The sequence below is a fragment of the Rhinopithecus roxellana genome, chromosome 9 (assembly GCF_007565055.1).
Source record: "Rhinopithecus roxellana isolate Shanxi Qingling chromosome 9, ASM756505v1, whole genome shotgun sequence".
Classification (NCBI taxonomy): domain Eukaryota; kingdom Metazoa; phylum Chordata; class Mammalia; order Primates; family Cercopithecidae; genus Rhinopithecus; species Rhinopithecus roxellana.
In genome coordinates, this window is record NC_044557.1 from 57,646,484 (window position 1) to 57,666,355 (window position 19,872).

The window sequence follows — 19,872 nt, forward strand, 5'->3', positions numbered from 1 at the left end:
AGTACATTCGCATTGTCATGCAAAATCATCACCATTCATCTCTAGAACTCTTCATCTTGCAAAACTGAAACTCTATACCCCTTAAACAACCCTGTACCCATTCCCTGCTACACCTAACCCCTGGCAACCACCATTCTATAATACTTTCTGTCTCTGTGTGTTTTGACTGCTCTAGGTGTAAGGAGTGGCTTTAAAACCAATAGTTTGTATCAGAATCCCTTGGGGATCTTTTGTAAAATACCTATGCTCAGGCTCACCGTTAGAGACTATGTTTGATTTAGTAGCTTTGAGGTAACCCCAGGTATCTATGTTTTGAAAAAGCTCCCTACTCCCTGATCCATATTCTCCTCTGCATTAGAATCACTATTATAAGTTTGATATTTTTCAACTAATTTTTATTGAAAACTTACTATGGACTATGTTCTGTGCTAAGAGCTGGGGCTAAAATGAACAAGATGCAACATATTTATTATACATTTGCAGTTATTTCATGGATTTAGTTGAAATTCTTAAAGTATTCAGTACTAAGTATAAGACTGAACATGGAAACCGTTTATATGGGAATAGGTTTTCTCAGGAATAATCTGCTTAATTAAGATTGAATATAAATCATGAACTCTTAGGTCTGTCTGTCTTCCCTCTTTTTTCTTCTTTCTTTCCATTCTCTTTCCCCTTTCCCTTCCTTTACTTTTGTAAAACTAGTAGAAGACTGTTTGTATCCTTAGAGCTTTTATTTATTTATTTATTTTTTTTTGAGACGGAGTCTTGCTCTGTCACCCAGGCTGGAGTGCTGTGGCTGGATCTCAGCTCACTGCAAGCTCCGCCTCCCGGGTTCACGCCATTCTCCTGTCTCAGCCTCCTGGGTAGCTGGGACTACAGGCGCCACCACGTCGCCCGGCTAGTTTTTTGTAGTTTTTAGTAGAGACGGGGTTTCACCGTGTTAGCCAGGATGGTCTCGATCTCCTGACCTCGTGATCCGCCCGTCTCGGCCTCCCAAAGTGCTGGAATTACAGGCTTGAGCCACCGCGCCCGGCTTAGAGCTTTTAAATAATATGAGCAATACTTCCAAAATTCACTTGAAGTAGTATTTTGGTTTTTCTTAAATAAACAGATAAAATTTACATATGTTTATAGTTTACAATACAGTGTTTTGATATATGTATTCATTGTGGAATGGCTAAATCAGGCTAGTTTATCTGTTACCTCACATACTTCTTTTCTTTTTGAAGGGGTGTGTGTGTGTGTGTGTGTGTGTGTGTGTGTGTGTGTGTGTGTGTTTAGGAGTTTCCTCAGCTTTAAAAGATGTTACGTGAAAAAGTTTTGTAGTCAAGTAAGTTTAGAAAATATTGGATTCAGTATAATCATGTAGCATCTTTTACTGTAAAACTTCTCAGAGCCTTTATTCTACAAGGGTGGGAAGCATGGAGGTGAGTGTAATGGATGGACCAAATGTATTTAAACATAGATTACTTTTTCAAAGAATCTTATGCCCTTTAGAAGACATTTTGTAATATACTGTTTTAAAGTATAAAAATGTTTAGTACAGTGCCTGGCACATGTCAAATACTCATGAAATACTAGTTGTTGGTTTCACTCATTGGTAGTTTACTAATGAAAGTTTTATCCTTTTAATTAAATTTGTAGTCTTGTCAGTGTGTATGACAATAAGGTTATATTTGACCCTTAGTCATATTGAGAAGAATGCCAAATGAACTAACTAAATATTGTGTAATAAATACTTTGTAGTTAAGATACTGGATAATAATTATTTTTATCTAGATTTTCTACTATTTATACAAACTTGGATATTTTAGTTTTTCAAGGTGAGTAGGGAGAGGTTTTCTATTTTCAGTCTAGAGTAGTTTTCTTTATCCAGGTCTGTTTAAATTATTACTTTTCCTTTTTACTCCAGGTTGTGGGATTCAAGAACTTGGCATTAATGGACTCATCTTCTAGTCTTTCTAGAAGTCCATCTAGCTATGTAGCTCCTTATAGCCGCATTTTGAGATATGCAGTGTCTGCTGCTCTTTGGCTAGCCATTGGAATTATACAGGTAAGGAATTATACAGGTAATAGTACTTCTAAGTAGCATTGCTTCTTCATAACTCTGCCTACTTACTGATTATCATCAAACATTGACCACATCCTTCTTTCTGTAGCAGAAAGAAGGTGACAAGAGCAATAAGCTAATAGTCAGTTCTTTTTTTTTTTTTGAAACAGCCTTCGCTCTGTCGCCCAGGCTGGAGTGCAGTGGCATGATCTTGGTTCATTGCAGCCCCTGCCTCCCAGGTTCAAGCAATTCTCCCACCACAACCTCCTGAGTAGCTGGGACTGTAGGCGCCCACCACTACGTCCAGCTAATTTTTTTGTATTTTTAGTAGAGATGGGGTTTCACCATGTTGGCTAGGCTTGTCTTGAACTCCTGACTTAGGTGACCCTCCTCCCCTCCCAAAGTGCTGGGATTACAGGTGTGAGCCATCGCACCCAGCCAGTAGTCAATTCTTACATTGTGTTAGTCACTGTACTAGTTAACTACTGTTGATCCATCACTTCTTGGCTTTTAGGCTAAGATCAAGTGTAATTACTGTTGATCTTTGAACAACATGGGGTTAAACTATTTGAACTCATTGAGAGTAGAAAATATAGTGTTCACAGAAGGCAAATTCTGCATCTGTAGAGGGCCAGCTTTCTGTGTAGATGGGTTCCAGCAGGACTGAATGTGGGACTTGAATATGGGTGGATTTTGGTATACTTGGGGGTTCTGGACTCAATCCCAACATACTAAAGGACAATTGTAATTGCTTTATACCTAATAATGCCTCAATCTTTATAATAGCCCACAGAGATAAGCTCTGTTATTATCCTCATTTTATAGATGAGGAAACTGAGACACAGGAAGGCTAAAAAAATTGCCTGAAGTCATGTGACTAGTAACTGACAGAACTGGAATTTGAACTCAGACAGCCTGATTTCAGAGTTCACGTTCTTGTCGATAGTGGGGCTCTGAAGGGCCTTTGAGAGTCTGCAGCTTTATAGTCATAGGACAGACTCCTTGTTTAGTTTATATGTAAATACAGGGACAGATAAACTACCCTAAATATGTTGTTTTCTTTTGAAACATAACTTATTGTTTACATTTATTTATATATCATGAAACCTTACTCAAATTGCTCGTACCCCTTGTGGAGTTTTTATTGAAATATTTATTAAAATGACCAAAAGTAAAAATAAGTCTTTTTAGCCTCAGGTCCCATGGATCTAGTAGAGGCTATAAAGAAAAAAAAAAAAAGGAAAGAAAAAAAAGAAAAAGAAAAGCAGCAGCAAGCATCTAACTTTCAGGTACTCATAAACAGAGAGAGTCCTTCTGTTTAAAATTTCCTTAACTTTTATAATCAGCACATGAAGATAGGACCTCTAGAGAGACCACTTTTAACTTCCTATAGCTGGCTAATAGCTATCTACCTAGAACAGCCTACTTTTAAGGATCTTTTGAGATTTTTGTTTGTTTGGTTTTTGTTTTTAGAGACAGTCTTCCCCTGTCTCCCAGTCTGGAGTGCAATGATACAATCATAGTTCACTGCAGAATCAACCTCCCAGGCTCAACCAGTCCTCCTGCCTCAGTCTCCTCAGTAGCTGGGACTATAGACACATGCCACCACACCCAGCGATTTTCTTTTTTTTTTTTGAGACAGAGTTTCACTCTTGTCGCCCAGGTTGGAGTGCAGTGGCGTGATCTCGGCTCATTGTAACCTTCGCCTCCCAGGTTCAAGCAATTCTCCTGCCTCAGCTTCCCAAGAAGCTGGGATTACAGGGGCCTGCCACCATGCCCAGCTAATTTTTGTGTTTTTAGTAGAGATGGGGTTTCACCATGTTGGCCAGGCTGGTCATAAACTCCTGAGCTCAAGCTATCCTCCCATCTCGGCCTCCCAAAGTGCCAGGATTACAGGTATGAGCCAGACTGAAATATTTTTAAGAGAGCATATTCTTAGAGAATTAGGTCCAGGTGGTGGTATTCAGTAATCTGTGTATTAACTTTTTAAATATATATTTATTTTTAATTGATGAGACTTACTCAAAGTTGAAACTACAGGGATAGAGTTAGTAAAGGACAACTGACAACCAGAAAAAGAAAACAAACATATTAGAATTGGAAACAAGATAGAATCAAAAGAGTATGGAGTTTGATGTTTACCATCAATGTAATAGTAAGGAAATATTTTGTACAATATACCAATATATTTTGTGAGTATATCAGATTCATCTGGATGTAGAGAGTCTAAAGCAGTATCATCTGAAACTTTTCATATTTGGTTGAATATAACACAATCAAAAACAAAATAAGAGTGGCTGAAATCAAAGAGAACCTTATCTTTCCCATGAAAAAGATAAGCAGAGGTCCAAAGTACAGGGCTGGAGTGGAATGGTGGCTTAGTGCTACTGTCAGGACCCAGAAGCCTGTCCTTCTGCCCAGCCACAAGGGACTTCCATCTCCACAGTCCCTTCATGGTCCATAATGGCCAATGAAGTTACAGGAGGGAATTGAAGTAGGTAAGCTCACCTTTTCTTTCACAGCCTTTTCAGAAGTGCCTTTCAACATCTTCTTGGCTAGAACTTAATAGCATGGCCACACCTAACTGCACTAACTTTCAGCTGGGCAGCAGTATATCCTGCTCAAGGAAGGGATCTGTTACTAAGGAGAAAGGGTTGTTGGGACAGCACCTAGCAATCTCAGACACCACCATCTAACTTCATTCTTTGCATCTCACTTTGCTGTCAGCTGGATAGTAAACCTTTTCTCTCTATGGTAATACTCTAAAATGATCGGTGTTTATATATTTGTCAAGAATCTTTGAGAGTTCCTTTAACAACCTGTTACAGTTTTGTAAATTTGTCTAAACTCTTCTTGATTCTAATAATGTCAGGCTTTATTGTTCACTCCTTCTATTTCCTTAAACCCAGCCTCTTCAGCTTTTAAGTGGTGTCTTTTAATTTTTAAACCTTGAATATTGCTGTTTTTGACATCCTTTAAAGAGGTTTACAATATGTATATAGAGTATGTAGGAAAACATTTTCAGCAGTCAGCTACTGTAGATTCACTCTATTCATTCACATATTTGAGTGCATTTTGTGTACTGGATGCTGTGCTGAGCTTATGGATATGCTGTTATAGGAACAAATGACAGATTGTGCCAAGTGCTGTGAAGAGATGCAGCAGGGACATGAGATAGAGAGTAAAAAGAAGGGAGGGGAGTGGAGGGTAGGAATGGGGGACAGTGGGGACAGCTTTAAATGGAGGAGTTAGGAAATTTTACCTTTTTGTGAAACATGTCTAAAAAGATGTACCAGGTAAAATTTTTATTTATAAAATTTCTGTTTCTACTATTAAATCTAAGAAAACACTGGAAACCATTCCATATGAATTTTTAATACTTTATAGTCAGAATACTAGATATATGCTTTTTATGTGCTGTTCTGGCAGAGAAAATTAATTTGAAAAGTAGAGAATTTTCTCATGTCTTGGAATTTAGATGAGCAAAATGACAAAACCAAACATAAATCTGACCATCGATGCATTGATTTGTCCTACATTTTTAAAAGACTTTTTCTTTCTTCCCACATGTTTGTCATAGCTTGTTTTAATGACACAGAAAGTTTTCAGAACTCAAAATAGGTTCCCTCAATGACTCAACACAATTTCAAAATCCTCCTCCCTTCGACAGAAGACTCAGAAATGATAAGTAGGACTTTATCACATAGGAACTGTTAAAGACCACTGTGCTTTTGGTTGGAACTTTTTTTTCTTAAGATACTGCACTGTTGCTGTAACAGAAAATTAAAATCCTAAAAGCTAATAAACATAAACTTGGCTTAATGTTTCAGATCGTGTTCTTTGCTGTCTTTTATGAGAGATTTATAGAAGATAAAATTCGACAGTTTGTTGATTTATGCTCTATGAGTAATGTAAGTACTTTCTGACTTCATCTTGCAACTGTTACTTTCCCTTTTTAAAGGTCATGAGTTTGTTAAGAGAGGCTTTAAAAGTGATTTGGTATGATTGAATTTTTGGTCCAATTTTCCACTGGTTGTTAATTCCAGAGATATTATAATTTTTATATTATATAATTTTAATATTTTAATAATATTACAAGTTAATATTTACTGCCTTAGTTTTTTCATCTTTTTTGTTTGTTTGTTTGTTTTTGGAAACGGTCTTGCTCTGTCACCCAGGCTGGAGTGCAGTGGCACCATCTTGGCTCACTGCAACCTCTGGCTCCCGGGTTCAAGCAATTCTCACACCTCAATCTCCTGAGTAGCTGGAATTACAGGTGCACACCACTCTGCTGGACTAATTTTTTTTTTTTTTTTTTTGTATTTTTGGTACAGATGGGGTTTCACCATGTTGGCCAGGCTGGTCTTGAACTCCACCTGCCTCCAGCCTCCCCAAGTGCCGGGATTACAGGTGTGAGCCACTGTGCCCAGCCTGTTTTTTTTATCTTTATTTACAGTTTCTTAATTATGAATTTCTTATGCTGCCAAGTAGTTCATTAATTCCAGCACCCCTGAAAATTGTTTGTATATCAACGCTGTTTCTTCTTTTCCTTTTTTTTTTTTCTTTTTTTTCGAGAAAAGGTCTCGCACTGTAACCCAGGCTGGAGTACAGTGGTGCAGTCGTAGCTCACTGCAACCTTGACCTCCTGAGTTAAAGCAATCCTCCCACCTCAGCTTCCCAAGTAGCTGGGACCACAGGTGTGCACCACCACCAACTCAACTTTTTTTTTTTTTTTGTAGAGAAAGAGTTTCCCTATGTTGCACAGACTTATTTCTCCCTTTCTTGGAAAATATCTTCAATCTCTTTTTCAAACACTTTTAAAAAAAGCCTTATTATCCTTGTTTACTGTATTATCCTCTTTATATATTTCCCAATAATACAATCTTCATTATTTTGGGAAAAAGAAAGCAATTTTAAGGAAAACTTAATTTTTTATTGTTTTGCAGAAGAGTTGCTAATTGCTTCTTTTTATTCTCTTTTTATAGATATCAGTGTTTCTGTTATCCCACAAATGTTTTGGATATTACATTCATGGTAGATCAGTACATGGGCATGCAGATACTAATATGGAAGAAATGAATGTGAACCTTAAAAGAGAAGCGGTATGAAAATGTTTTACATCTTTTTGTTTTTAAGTTGAGAAATGGATTCTTATAAATCTTGGATTTGTTTTTTTGAAAAAAGTCTTTATTGATAACTTTTTTTTTTTTTGAGATGGAGTCTCGCTGTGTCACCCAGGCTGGAGTGCAGTGGCGCAGTCTTGGCTCACTGCAGCCTCTGCCTCCTGGATTCAAGTGATCCTCCCGTCTCAGCTTCCTGAGCAGCTGGGACTACAGGCATCTGCCACTACACCTGGCTAATTTTGTATTTTTAGTAGAGACGAGGTTTCACCATGTTGGCCAGGCTGGTCTTGAATCCTGACCTCAGGTGATCCACCCACCTTGGCCTCCTAAAGTGCTTGGATTACAGGCGTGAGTCACCGCACCTGGCCTATTGATCACTTTGAAAGTTGCTAGGGACTGCCGGGCATGGTGGCTCACGCCTGTAATCCCAGCACTTTGGGAGGCCAAGGCGGGTGGGTCATGAGGTCAGGAGATCGAGACCATCTTGGCTAACACAGTGAAATCCTGTCTCTACCAAAAATACAAAAAAGTTAGCTGGGCATGGTGCCGGCGCCTGTATTCCTAGCTACTCACGAGGCTGAGGCAGAATGGCGTGAACCCGGGAGGCGGAACTTGCAGTGAGCCGAGATCGCACCACCGCACTCCAGCTTGGGCGACAGAGCGAGACTCTGTCTCAGAAAAAAAAAAAAAAAAATTGCTAGGAACCAGCTCACCCTGAACATCCACAAAGGCAAAGAATCTGATTTTATCTTGTAGTTCCTATATGAACTGTATTTCACAGTAACCAAATAATTCATGAGGGAAAGTTCCTCTTTATAGAAGAAAGTAGAAGGAATTCTAAGTTAGAAAACTTACCATTTTGCAGCGACTAATGGATTGATGAATGTAATCTGCCATCATCAGTGGATGCTAAACAATTAAGTGATTGTTGACAGGGAACTTTATAATGAGGGATCAGGTTGACGTAATTTAGACGCCCTGTAAATAAAAATAAGGATAACTGACCTATACACTTCTTGCCATGATGTAGTAGGAAGTATATAACACCAATTAAGTATTTTTGCCTAAAAAACTGAACCTGAGTATAATCAACCCTCTAGCCTAATCACCAGTTTACAGGAAATACAGGCGATAAAGTGACAAATTAAATAGTGCCGTAGAAGGTAATTAGCCAGGTCCGGGTATAGGCTGCCTCACAGGATAAATTACTCAGTGTCTCCAGACAAATCAATGGCATGAAAAGAAAAGGAAGGATGATGGTGCCAGTGTACGAACATTATAAGAAAGGTTTGAAAAACAAACCAATCTGATATAATGTGTGGACTTTATTTGGATCCTGATTCAGACAAACCAACTATTTAGAAAATCTGAGAGACTTTTAGTGGACTAAATGTTAAGGAATAACTAATTTTGTTAGGTATGAAAATGGCATGGTAGTTATTTATTTTAAAGTCCTTGTTAGAAATGCATACAAAGCATTTACAGATGAAATGACTGTGGTCTGGGTTTTACTTCAAAATACTCTAAGAAAAAAGAAAATTTGGGAGGATAGATGAAACAAAATTGATAAGATATTAGTAATTGCTGAAGCTAGGTAATGAGTGGTTTACTGTTCTCTCTACTATGTACATTTGGAAAACTTCCATAATAAAATTTTTTAGAGAATAGGATGTGCTTAAGCGGAAAAACCAAGAGGATTTCGTGATTAAGGGCCATACCTGTGACTTGTAAGAATTTGATACGTGATAATGGCATTTCAGAGAAGAATTTATTTAATACATTGAACTGGATCACTTGATTAAACATTAGAAATTACCTTATGATTAAAAAGTTAAATGTAAAACATGAAGCCATAAGAACCTAGAAAAGAATATTTCAGACTGGAGGATGATATTCTAAGGATAAAGAATAGAAAGCATCAAAAAAATATTAATTGGTGTTACTTTATTAACATAGTACATTTACATATCAAGCAATCATAAATAAAAGGTAAATTAGAGTAAAATACTTATAATACATATGACAAAGATATTGATAACAATATTGAAAGTTATGCAAATCACTAAGAAAACACTAAATTAAAATCTCAATGGAAAAATGACCAATAGACACTAATAAACCTCTAAAAAGATTTTAACTCATAATCAGAGAGCTGAATATAAAAATAATGATTTTCCCCTCTTCAAATTAGCAAAATATTTTTAGAAAAGCTAATACTTAATAGCATCAAGGACACAGTGAAATGGGCAACCACAAAGCTACCGGTGGCAGGCTGAATTTATGCAGACCTTGAAAGTGTTTGGGCAACCTATATACCAAGAGCTTTTTAAGGTTCATGATCTTTAATTCACTGATTTTATGAATGTTAACTCAAGGAAAAATTAGCAATATGAACAGCTACTTAAATTCAGGATCTTTATCACAGGAGTTATTTATAAGGGAAAAAGTATGTAAAAATTAGAGAATATTAAATAAATTGGCTTACCTTTATGGTGAAATCTTAAGTAGATGGTAAAATCATGTTTTAAAGAATATTTAATGACATGGGGAATTGCTCAGGCTATAACGTTAAGTGAAAAAGAAGTCATTGTGATCCCAATTTTATGCTATTTATATGTACATCCCTTAGAAAAAAGACTGGAAATGAAATTCCTTAATATATCTATATTTCTGGGTGTTGAGACTAGGTAATTTTTTTTCTTTTCCTTTTTGTATTTCTCTTTATTTTGTAAATTTTCTGCAATGGCATGAATGTTTTTAATCAAGAAAAAAAAATTTAAATAAAGAAGTTCACTATATGTATTCTCCCTTTCACTGTATAGAAAGACAAAGAAGGAAAATATTAACCTCTGGAGTAGGTAGACAGGCTTTATGTAGGCCAGAGAACTTGAGTCGAGCCTTGACGCATCAATCAAATCAAAAATTTTTTACATATTTGTGGTTGTCAGGATCCAAGTTGTATAAGGGAAACCCAAAATTGATATGGATATCTGGTTCATAACATTAACTGTTTGGTCACGTATCACTACATTTTATTGGAATTAATTAAGGAAGCATCTCAAAAATGTTTAGAAAACAAAAAAGATCATTTGCAATTATAAAACTAGTTAACTCCAAAGCAAGACCTTTCAGCATACATTAAAAGAGCAATAATCTTCCTTATAAGGGAAGCTAAGAATATCAATATACAATAAACATATATATAGTCTTTATATCATCTCCTTTGCTCTACTTAAATATATATACTCTACCTAAAAATATATATATGCTCTGCCTAAATATATAAATGTATATGTGATAAATATATAAATAGATATATTTATATATTATAGATAAATATACATATATTTTTCTTTTTATTTAAAGTAGAGCAAAGGAGATGATATAGAGACCTGCAAGGGAGTATGAATTAGAATAAAGTAGAAATTAGCAAAATCTGGGAACCTAGGATAATGGTAGAATCTGTTTCTCAAATACAGTTTCAGTGAATTTCACTTAGCACCTGAATCTTGTAATACATGATAACAGCTAAAAAACAGTCTGTATTTTCTTTTTAAGTCAGGAAATTTTTTATCATTTTGATCTTAACTTAAATTCTTTAACTTTTCAGGAAAATTTGTGTAGCCAGCGAGGTTTGGTACCCAACACAGATGGTCAGACTTTTGAGATTGCAATTTCTAACCAGATGAGACAACATTATGACAGAATTCATGAGACACTAATAAGGGTTTGTATAAAGTACAGTTCAGATATATTCCGTCAATATTTAATGTTTTTTAGATACCAAGAACATAAGACTTTGTATTTATTCATTTCTCTTTTTTACGTTAGAAAAATGGTCCTGCTAGACTATTGAGTTCATCAGCAAATACTTTTGAGCAGAGTATAAAGGCATATCATATGATGAATAAATTTCTTGGCTCCTTCATTGACCATGTATGTATGTCAACATTTATATTTAAGCTGGGATCAAATGCAGTTTTTAAAAGGTTAAGTGGGAATGTCAATTATTTCTTCAAGTCAACCAAGTCAGTAAACTTAGAACCCCCCCACTTAGGACCTTCCCTTCTTTTGTCTGTCACATTCAATACTTAGGAATAACATATTTTTAAAAGACATTTCTAGCATTAACAAACTACAGCTTAGGGATAGAGTTAGGTTATGCAAAAGTAAAATGAAATTTTCTGTGTCTGTTAATATAATGATGATTCCCTTATACTATGTCTGCACTGGAATTTTGTTAGCCAGTTACCAAAATATTACTGTATTATTCATTATTGAAATCCTTGTGTTATGCTATGATTGTACTTCTGAAAAGCATTTTATAAATTGATTTTCAGTATATCTAGCCCTAAATACTACTAAGGGCATTTAAAATTTAAAACATTCCTATAGAGAAGTTTGTTACAGGTTTCAGTGTAGTAAATTCAGTCTTTTTGAAGAACAGATTTTCTTTGTGTACTATTCATTTTTCATTTTCTCTCCTGCCTGATTTTACATTAATTGCAAAGCATTTATTTCACTGCTGTTTTTGAAATGATGCTGTCTTTTTTTTAATTAGGTTCATAAGGAAATGGATTACTTTATAAAAGATAAGTTGCTTCTTGAAAGAATTCTTGGAATGGAATTCATGGAACCAATGGAAAAAAGCATCTTTTACAATGGTATCTTTTAAATCCCTTTGTAGAACTTGATAACTATTTTCAAAGTTTGAGAAAAAAGTGCTTGTAGATATTTTTCTTTTCTTTTTTTTTTTTTTTTTTTTTAAGATGGAGTCTCGCTCTATCACCCAGGCTGGAGTGCAGTGGTACAATCTCAGCTCACTGCAAGCTCCATCTCCCGGGTTCACACCGTTCTCCTGCCTCAGCCTCCCGAGTAGCTGGGACTACAGGCACCCACCACCACGCCCGGTTAATTCTTTTTGTATTTTCACTAGAGACGGGGTTTCACCATATTAACCAGGATGATCTTGATGTCTTGACCTCGTAATCCGCCCGCCTTGGCCTCCCAAAGTGCTGGGATTATAAGCATGAGCCACCGAGCCCAGCTGATATTTTTCTTTTGATTTAATAATTTTATGGATAGGCGCATTGGTTCATACCTGTAATCCCAGCACTTTGGGAGGCCGAGGCAGGTGGATCACTTGAGGTCAGGGGTTCCAGACCAGCCTGGCCAACATGGTGAAACCCGTCTTTACTAAAAATACAAAACTTAGCCAGGCATGGTGGCAGGCACATATAGGCCCAGCTACTTGGGAGGCTGAGGCAGGAGAATGACTTGAACCTGGGAGGTGGAGGTTGCAGTGAGCTGGGTTCACTCCATTGCACTCCAACCTGGGTAACAAGAGTGAAACTCTGTTTCAAATAATAATAACAACTTTACATGAAAACAAAGGGAAACATAATGAACTCAGTTAACCTCATGAATTATAATTCTTTTCTGTGTTCTATTTTATTATGTCATATAGCAGGAAACAAACACATAAAAGATTCTATAAGAAAGTAGAAAAGGTGAATTTCAGAATCAACAGTCCACATGGAAGAGATAGTAAAACAAATAAAATTCAGATTTTATTGGAATGTTCGTTTAATGCCAAACATATGAAACACTTAAAGAAGAATAACATTTGTGATTAATTTTTAATACTTAACTTTTTATCTTATCCAAGTTTGTAAAAATTGCTAATATTTGTGACAGGAATAGTGATTAAACCTAGTTTCATGTTAAAAAGATAGTATATATGTCATTTGTAGTATGACTGATGACCTATTGTATGAGTAAGAATAGAAGTGGTATAACCAATGCCCTGGCCTAGATATCATTTACCCATATGTTATTGCATGCCAGATATTGTGTCAGTCTGAGATACACAGACAAATGATCCCTACCTTGGGTATCTTGTTTAATAGACTATAGAAGGCAAACATGTGAATAAAGAGGGTGGTACTGGCATAGAAGTCTGTACAGGCACAGGTTGTGCCGGGGACAGAAGGGAGCATAGAAAATCTAACCAGATATGAGGTAAAGCCGGAAGAAGGCAACATGGAGAAGTTTGAACTGAGTTTTAAAAACTCAGTAGCGGCCGGGCGCGGTGGCTCAAGCCTGTAATCCCAGCACTTTGGGAGGCCGAGACGGGCGGATCACGAGGTCAGGAGATGGAAACCATCCTGGCTAACACGGTGAAACCCCGTCTCTACTAAAAAAGACAAAAAACTAGCCGGGCAAGGTGGCGGGCACCTGTAGTCCCAGCTACTCGGGAGGCTGAGGCAGGAGAATGGCGTGAACCTGGGAGGCGGAGCTTGCAGTGAGCTGAGATCCGGCCACTGCACTCCAGCCTGGGCGACAGAGCGAGACTCCATCTCAAAAAAAAAGAGATTAAAAAAAACAAAACAAAACAAAACAAAAAACTCAGTAGCTGTTTGTCAACCGAGAGGATTAAGGTAAGAGAGGGAGGCAAAGACATTCATGCAGACAGGGAAAAGGGGATTCAAAAACAGTGCGCAAAGTGCATTATGCACTTTCAAACTTTATAAAGTCTGATATGAAGTGGGACACAGTGGAAGAGAGTACTTGAAAGATAAAGAAAGCAGAGACCAAATTACAACGGCCTTGCCTGATACACTAAGGAGTTTCACTCTATCCTGTAAACCTGTTGTTTCTAAAATTTTTTTTTAAATTTTTTGCCCTGCAAGATGTATATAAGTTGATCCATGGAGGTGTGAGAAGAAAATATTAAAATGTCTATTTGTGTATATTTGCAATTTAATCACCATTAATCTATTTTTAAATTTATATGGAGTAGTAATTAATAAAATATTTCTATTATATCTATTATGGGTTGCATGCTCAACATCTTATTCTGATAGGGATGCATGATCAAAATGATTTAGAAACCACTGCTAATGGGGCCGGGCACGGTGGCTCATGCCTGTAATCCCAGCACTTTGGGAGGCCGAGGCAGGCAGATCACCTGAGGTCAGGAGTTCAAGACCAGCCTGGCCAACATGGTGAAACCCTGTCTCTACTAAAAATACAAAATTAGCCAGGAGTGGCGGTGCATACCTGTAATCCCAGTTACTTGGGAGGCTGAGGCAGGAGAATTGCTTGAACCCAGGAGGCAGAGGTTGTGGTGAGCTGAGATCGCGCCATTGCACTCCAGCCTGGGCAACAAGAGCAAAACCCTATTTAAAAAAAAAAAAAAAAAAACGGGGAAAAAAAAAAGAAAAAGAAACCACTGCTAATGAACATGGATATATCACTGAAGGGTGCTAAGCAGATCTGATTTGTAAATTGGAAGAATTACTCTGTCAGTAGGTTACAAGTTGAGTTTAAATAGATGCAAAATTGTAACAGCATAGTTTAGACATTAGGATTATAGCTTTCCTCCAGGGCATAGTGGCTCACACCTGTAATACCAGCCCTTTGGGAGACCAAGGCAGGCGGTCACTTGAGCAGTTCAAGGCTGCAGTGAGTTATGATCATGCCATAGCACTATAGCCTGGATGGCAGAGCAAGACCCTGTCTCTGTAAAACAAAACCAGACAAACAAAAGTATTGTAGCTTTCAAAGTCTTCTGGTCTTGGATTCAAAACCTGACTCTACCATTTACTGGCTTTGTGAACTTTGAGAAACTTGCTTAGCCTTTCTGAACTTTAATGCCTTCTTTGTAAAATTGGTTACAATCCTCTAAAAGTTTTGTGGAGTTACTATGTGTTAATATAAAGAACCCAGTAAAGTATCTGTTATGGACAGGCACTCAGAAAAGGAAATGTTATTATTATTATTATTATTATTATTATTTTTTGAGATGGAGTTTCACTCTTGTTGCCCAGGCTGGAGCGCAATGGTGTGATCTTGGCTCACTGCAACCTCCGCCTCCCAGGTTCAAGCAATTCTCCTGCCTCAGCCTCCCACTTAGCTGGGATTACAGGCATGTGCCACCACACCTGGCTAATTTTTGTATTTTTAGTAGAGGCGGGGTTTCACCATGTTGGTCAGGCTGGTCTTGAACTCGTGACCTCAGGTGATCTGCCCACCTTGGCCTCCCAAAGTGCTGGGATTACAGACATGAGCCACCGTGCCCGGCCCTATTATTTTTAATAATACAATAGTCACTTTCTTTCTTCCTGCTTTTTTCTTCCTTTCTCCTTCAGTCTTCCTTCGTCTTCCTCATATCTTCCTCCTCTTTCTAACTGTGTTCTTCCATCTCTCTATCTTCTTCTTCTTTTTTTTTTTTTTGGAGATGGTGTTTCGCTCTGTTGTCCAGGCTGGAGTGCAGTGGCACAATCTTGGCTCACTGCAACCTCCACCTCCCAGGTTCAAGCAATTCTCCTGCCTCAGCTACCGGAGTAGCTGGAATTACAGGCGCCTGCCACCACACCTGGCTAATTTTTGTGTTTTTAGTAGAGATGGAGTTTCACCATATTGGCCAGGCTGGCCTCAAACTCCTGACCTCAAGTAACCTGCCCACCTCAGCCTCCCAAAGTGGGATTACAGGTGTGAGCCACCGCTCCTTGCCTCACTATCTTCGTCTTCATCAAGAGATGATGAGACTATCAGCTAAGGCAGTAGCAGTGGGGCTAGAAAAGAAAGGATTGCCAGAAATGTTAAGGGAAAAGACTAGTCAAAAATTATCCAGACTTCTGGCTGTGTGACTAAGTGGGTGGTGGTGCCTTTCAATAACAGAGGCAATACAGAGGGAGGACCAGGTTTTGAGGGAAAGAGGATGAATTTAGTTTTCAGTATGTTGCATCTTGAGGTACTTTAGGACATCTAGGAAGAGGTATCCAGTAGGCATTAAATATAAGGGACCAGGTCGTAGGAGAAAGTAGAAGCACACAATAAATTGAGGAGTTGCTATCATATGAAGTCATTGCTGGAGCAGTGTTAGTAGAAAATCACCAAGAGACAGCATGTAAAACAGGTTTATTTTTAAGATTATATATGCAAGTATAATGTGCATATTTTGTAAGGATGTAACTTATAGGTCAGTGAATTTTCACAAACTGAATATACCCCTGTAACTAGTACCCTTTTAAGAGAGAACATTACCAGCACTCCAGATGCCCCCTTGTATAAAGCAGATGTTCCTAACTGGGTATCCCCAGGCTGCTTCAGTGGTTTTCTGGATTTCCCTGAAATTGTTGGCAAGACTTGTATATGTATAGTTTTTTGTTTGTTTGTTTGTTTTTTCCTGGTGAAAGGGTCTTTAGCTTTCATCAGGCTTTTGTGGTTTTTTGTTTGTTTGTTTGTTTGTTTAGAGACAGGTTTTTGTTCTGTTGCCCAGGCTAGAGTGCAGTGGTACAATCATATTAATAGCTCACTATAACCTCAGACTCCTGGGTTCATGCACTCCTCCCATCTCAGTCTCCCAAATACCTAAGACTACAGGTGTGCACCACCAGATCCCGCTTTTCTTTTTTCTTTTTTTTTTGGTAGAGATGGAGGCTCGCTATGTTGCCTAGGCTGGTCTTGAACTCCTGGCCTCAAGCAGTCCTCCTGCCTCAGCCTCCCAAAGTGCTGGAATTACAGGCATGAGACACTGCGCCCGGCCTCATCATAATCTTTTTAAAAGGGTGTTCACATCCCAATAAGGATGAAAGAGAACCTAGCTGAGTGGAGTGAGAAGAGAACTTAGAGCAAAACCTTAAGGGGACTATTTGAAATAAATTCTTGAACTCTTGAACACTGTGTACTATTCTGTGCCTTGCTGGGTTTTTTCTCTAATTTACTCTATCTCAGGGAATGTTTGTAAGATTAATTTAGCTTTTAGTTACAAAAAGAAATAGAGAAAGGCTATTTATTAACTGGTCTTTGAAACTTACACTACCAGCAGTTACCAACCATTGGTCCTAATGTTAAAACTGCTTTTTAGGAGGTGTTATGAGTTTTTTAACTAACCTCTTTTAGATGAGCAAATCTTAAAATTTTTGTTTATTTTTGTGTAAGCCATGAAGTATTGTATATAGTATGTTTCTAATGTGCTGTTTTTAAATATCCAGATTTTGTCACCAGAAATTTATCACAGACTTGTTCCTTTTTTAAATTTCTAATTTATATTTTCTAAACGTTTTTAATAGATGAAGGTTATTCTTTCAGCAGTGTCCTGTATTATGGAAATGAAGCTACCCTTCTTATTTTTGATCTGCTGTTCTTCTGTGTTGTGGATTTGGCTTGCCAAAATTTTATTTTAGCGTCCTTCCTTACATATCTACAACAAGAGGTAAATTTTAAAAATTTTTCTACATTTCCCTTCATTTTCTTGAGAGAAATATGTTAGAAGTAGATATTTTCATAGCAGAGAGTAACAATGTCTACTTTTACTACAATTTTTTAAAGGTTTAGAATATGACTAACCCCACTAAAAGGAGGAATAACATTTCAACCAACTGTACTCTGTCCTTTAGGGTCAATGAAATACTGGGGTCTAGTGGAGGGCATCAGTTGCTTGATTATACATGGAAGAGGAATCCTATAGGAAGACATTTAACTACTAGTCTCCTAGATGCTACAAGTGAACAGTAATTAGAGTCCCATCCACCCTCTCCACCAGATGTTAAGTAACAAAAAAAACAGGCACTGGAGAGCTAGCTCAGGGCTCAGCACCAAAGGGAAGCCCCCTTTAGCCTGCAGCTTTGACACCTGCCCTACCTGTGTAGATGAAAAGCAACTTTGTGTATGAGTGTGGACCCTGAAATAGCGATTTCAAGAAATGGCAAATCTGTTCTTGAAATGGTGTTATTATCAACTAAATATTCTCCACTATGTCAAAGAAGTATATATAAGTAAGATGCAATTTATTAGTCCTTGACAGTGATCTAGAATTGTGCAGAAATTCTATCCCTAACGAGTAGATTCTTTTGATGTTTCCTTAGTTTTAGACTTAGAAGAAAGTTGCCTTTCTAAATATTTTAAAGTGTATCCCTGTGAACATGAGAGAATTTGTATTATTAATTCATAAGAATTTACTCTAAATGGGAACATACATTGCTTTGAAACTATGAACAAAATTATCATCTTGAAATAATTTTATGTATCACCATGGGATTCAGATGCCTGATACATGAAAATAGTTGAGAGAATTAGCTAATTTAATCTAGATATTTTAACTGATGTGCATATTTAATTTTGTTTATATTTCTTTTCATTCTGAATTGTTTTAATTTTCCAGATTTTTAGATATATCCGTAATACAGTAGGACAAAAGAATTTGGTGTCCAAAACATTGGTGGATCAAAGATTTTTGATTTAACTTCCTGAATAAATAACTTAAAGACTCAGTATAATCATGGCCAAAAAAAATGTCATGATACCAGGTTAGTTTGCCATATTTTTAAAACTTTTAATGCAAACTATTCTGTTTTTGTTTTTTATTTGCAGAAAGATTTATTTTTATAACTTGGGAATATATGTGATAAAACAGAAAATATTGTTTTCCCATTGCGTGTGGTATTTAATGCAGTAAATAATAAATTAACACTGACAGTGAGGCCAAAAAAAAATCTAAATGTTGCTTTCAGCATAATACTTTTTAATGATAATTAAAACAGTCCCCATCAATTTTCTCTGTGGATTATTTTATAAACTGAGAGCTGCCTGAATTTTCTCACATTGACAAAGTAATTTGATTCCAAGTTTAAGACTAGTTTTCAGTTTGATATTTTCATGTTTTGTGTGCTTATGGTTAAATAAATGTTGAAAGATATTTTCAGGTTTACTTAGAAATTTTAAATTGTATTATTGCTGATTCAATTTGCCTTATTCTAATTGCTTACCCTAGTTGGCAGTGGATTAATTCACTGTTGGATTAATATGCATCTCATGAAATGATATCTTTTCATTCCTTTGTATACCTGTATTAGGTCAGTATGCTCTTTCCATGCAATGTATTTGCATTTCTAATATAGTTTACATTTATTAAGTTATTATACGTGACATTTTTCCCAATATTTTTTATACATTTTAATTACTTAATATTTTAAGAGTTATCTTCCAAAGTTTTGCTTTTCAATTATGTTTAAAGATTGTAAATAGCAAACAGTAAGGCTGGGTGCTGTGGTTCACGTCTGTAATCCCAACACTTTGGAAGGCCAAGGCAGGTGGATCACTTCAAGTCAGGAGTTCAAGACCAGCCTGGCCAACATGGCAAAACCCCGTATCTACAAAAAATACAAAAATTAGTTGGATGTGGTGGCCTGTAATCCCAGCTACTTGGGAGGCTGAGGAACAAGAATTGCTTGAAACCAGGAGATGGAGGCTGCAGTGAGCCAGATAGCACCACTGCACTACAGCCTGGACGACAGAGCAAGACCCTGTCTCAGAAAAAAACAAAAACAAAAAACTGTAAATGTATCATGTTTCTCACTGCTTTCTATGTTAATGCTGTGTAAATACTTAAAATGGAATACTGTATAAATATTGTTTATATTTTCTCATTTGAAAATATATACTAAAACATTTGGTGTTTCTGTTTTCTATTTCATTAATGTATATCTCATGGAGTAGCATTTAGGAATATAGCATTATTGGGGCAGAGGTCCCAGCCATTGCCAAAGTTGAATCTTTTACATTTCCCTGAATCTTGAGGATGACTGAAAAGGAAGTCTTTGAAAGTGCAGTTTCTGAAGGATCACAGTACAGGAATGCCTTTATAAAAGCTGCAGAGATTAATACATGTACCAGCATGGATTTTTAAAACCT

The 19,872-nt window shown here is 36.9% G+C and overlaps 1 protein-coding gene across 2 annotated transcripts in view; it reads left to right on the forward strand.

The window, feature by feature from the left end:
* The window catches only part of TMEM67 (transmembrane protein 67), a 65,109-nt gene extending 45,474 nt beyond the window's left edge, over window positions 1-19,635 (forward strand). For both annotated transcript variants that reach the window (XM_010358626.2, XM_030938030.1), the window contains 8 exons: window positions 1,913-2,053; window positions 5,881-5,961; window positions 7,036-7,152; window positions 10,784-10,900; window positions 11,005-11,109; window positions 11,735-11,837; window positions 17,253-17,395; window positions 18,344-19,635. In XM_010358626.2, the coding sequence (XP_010356928.1) occupies window positions 1,913-2,053; window positions 5,881-5,961; window positions 7,036-7,152; window positions 10,784-10,900; window positions 11,005-11,109; window positions 11,735-11,837; window positions 17,253-17,395; window positions 18,344-18,424 (888 nt within the window). In that variant the 3' untranslated portion in view covers window positions 18,425-19,635. The remainder of the gene's footprint in view (window positions 1-1,912; window positions 2,054-5,880; window positions 5,962-7,035; window positions 7,153-10,783; window positions 10,901-11,004; window positions 11,110-11,734; window positions 11,838-17,252; window positions 17,396-18,343) is intronic.
* The last annotated feature ends 237 nt before the right edge of the window (window positions 19,636-19,872 follow it).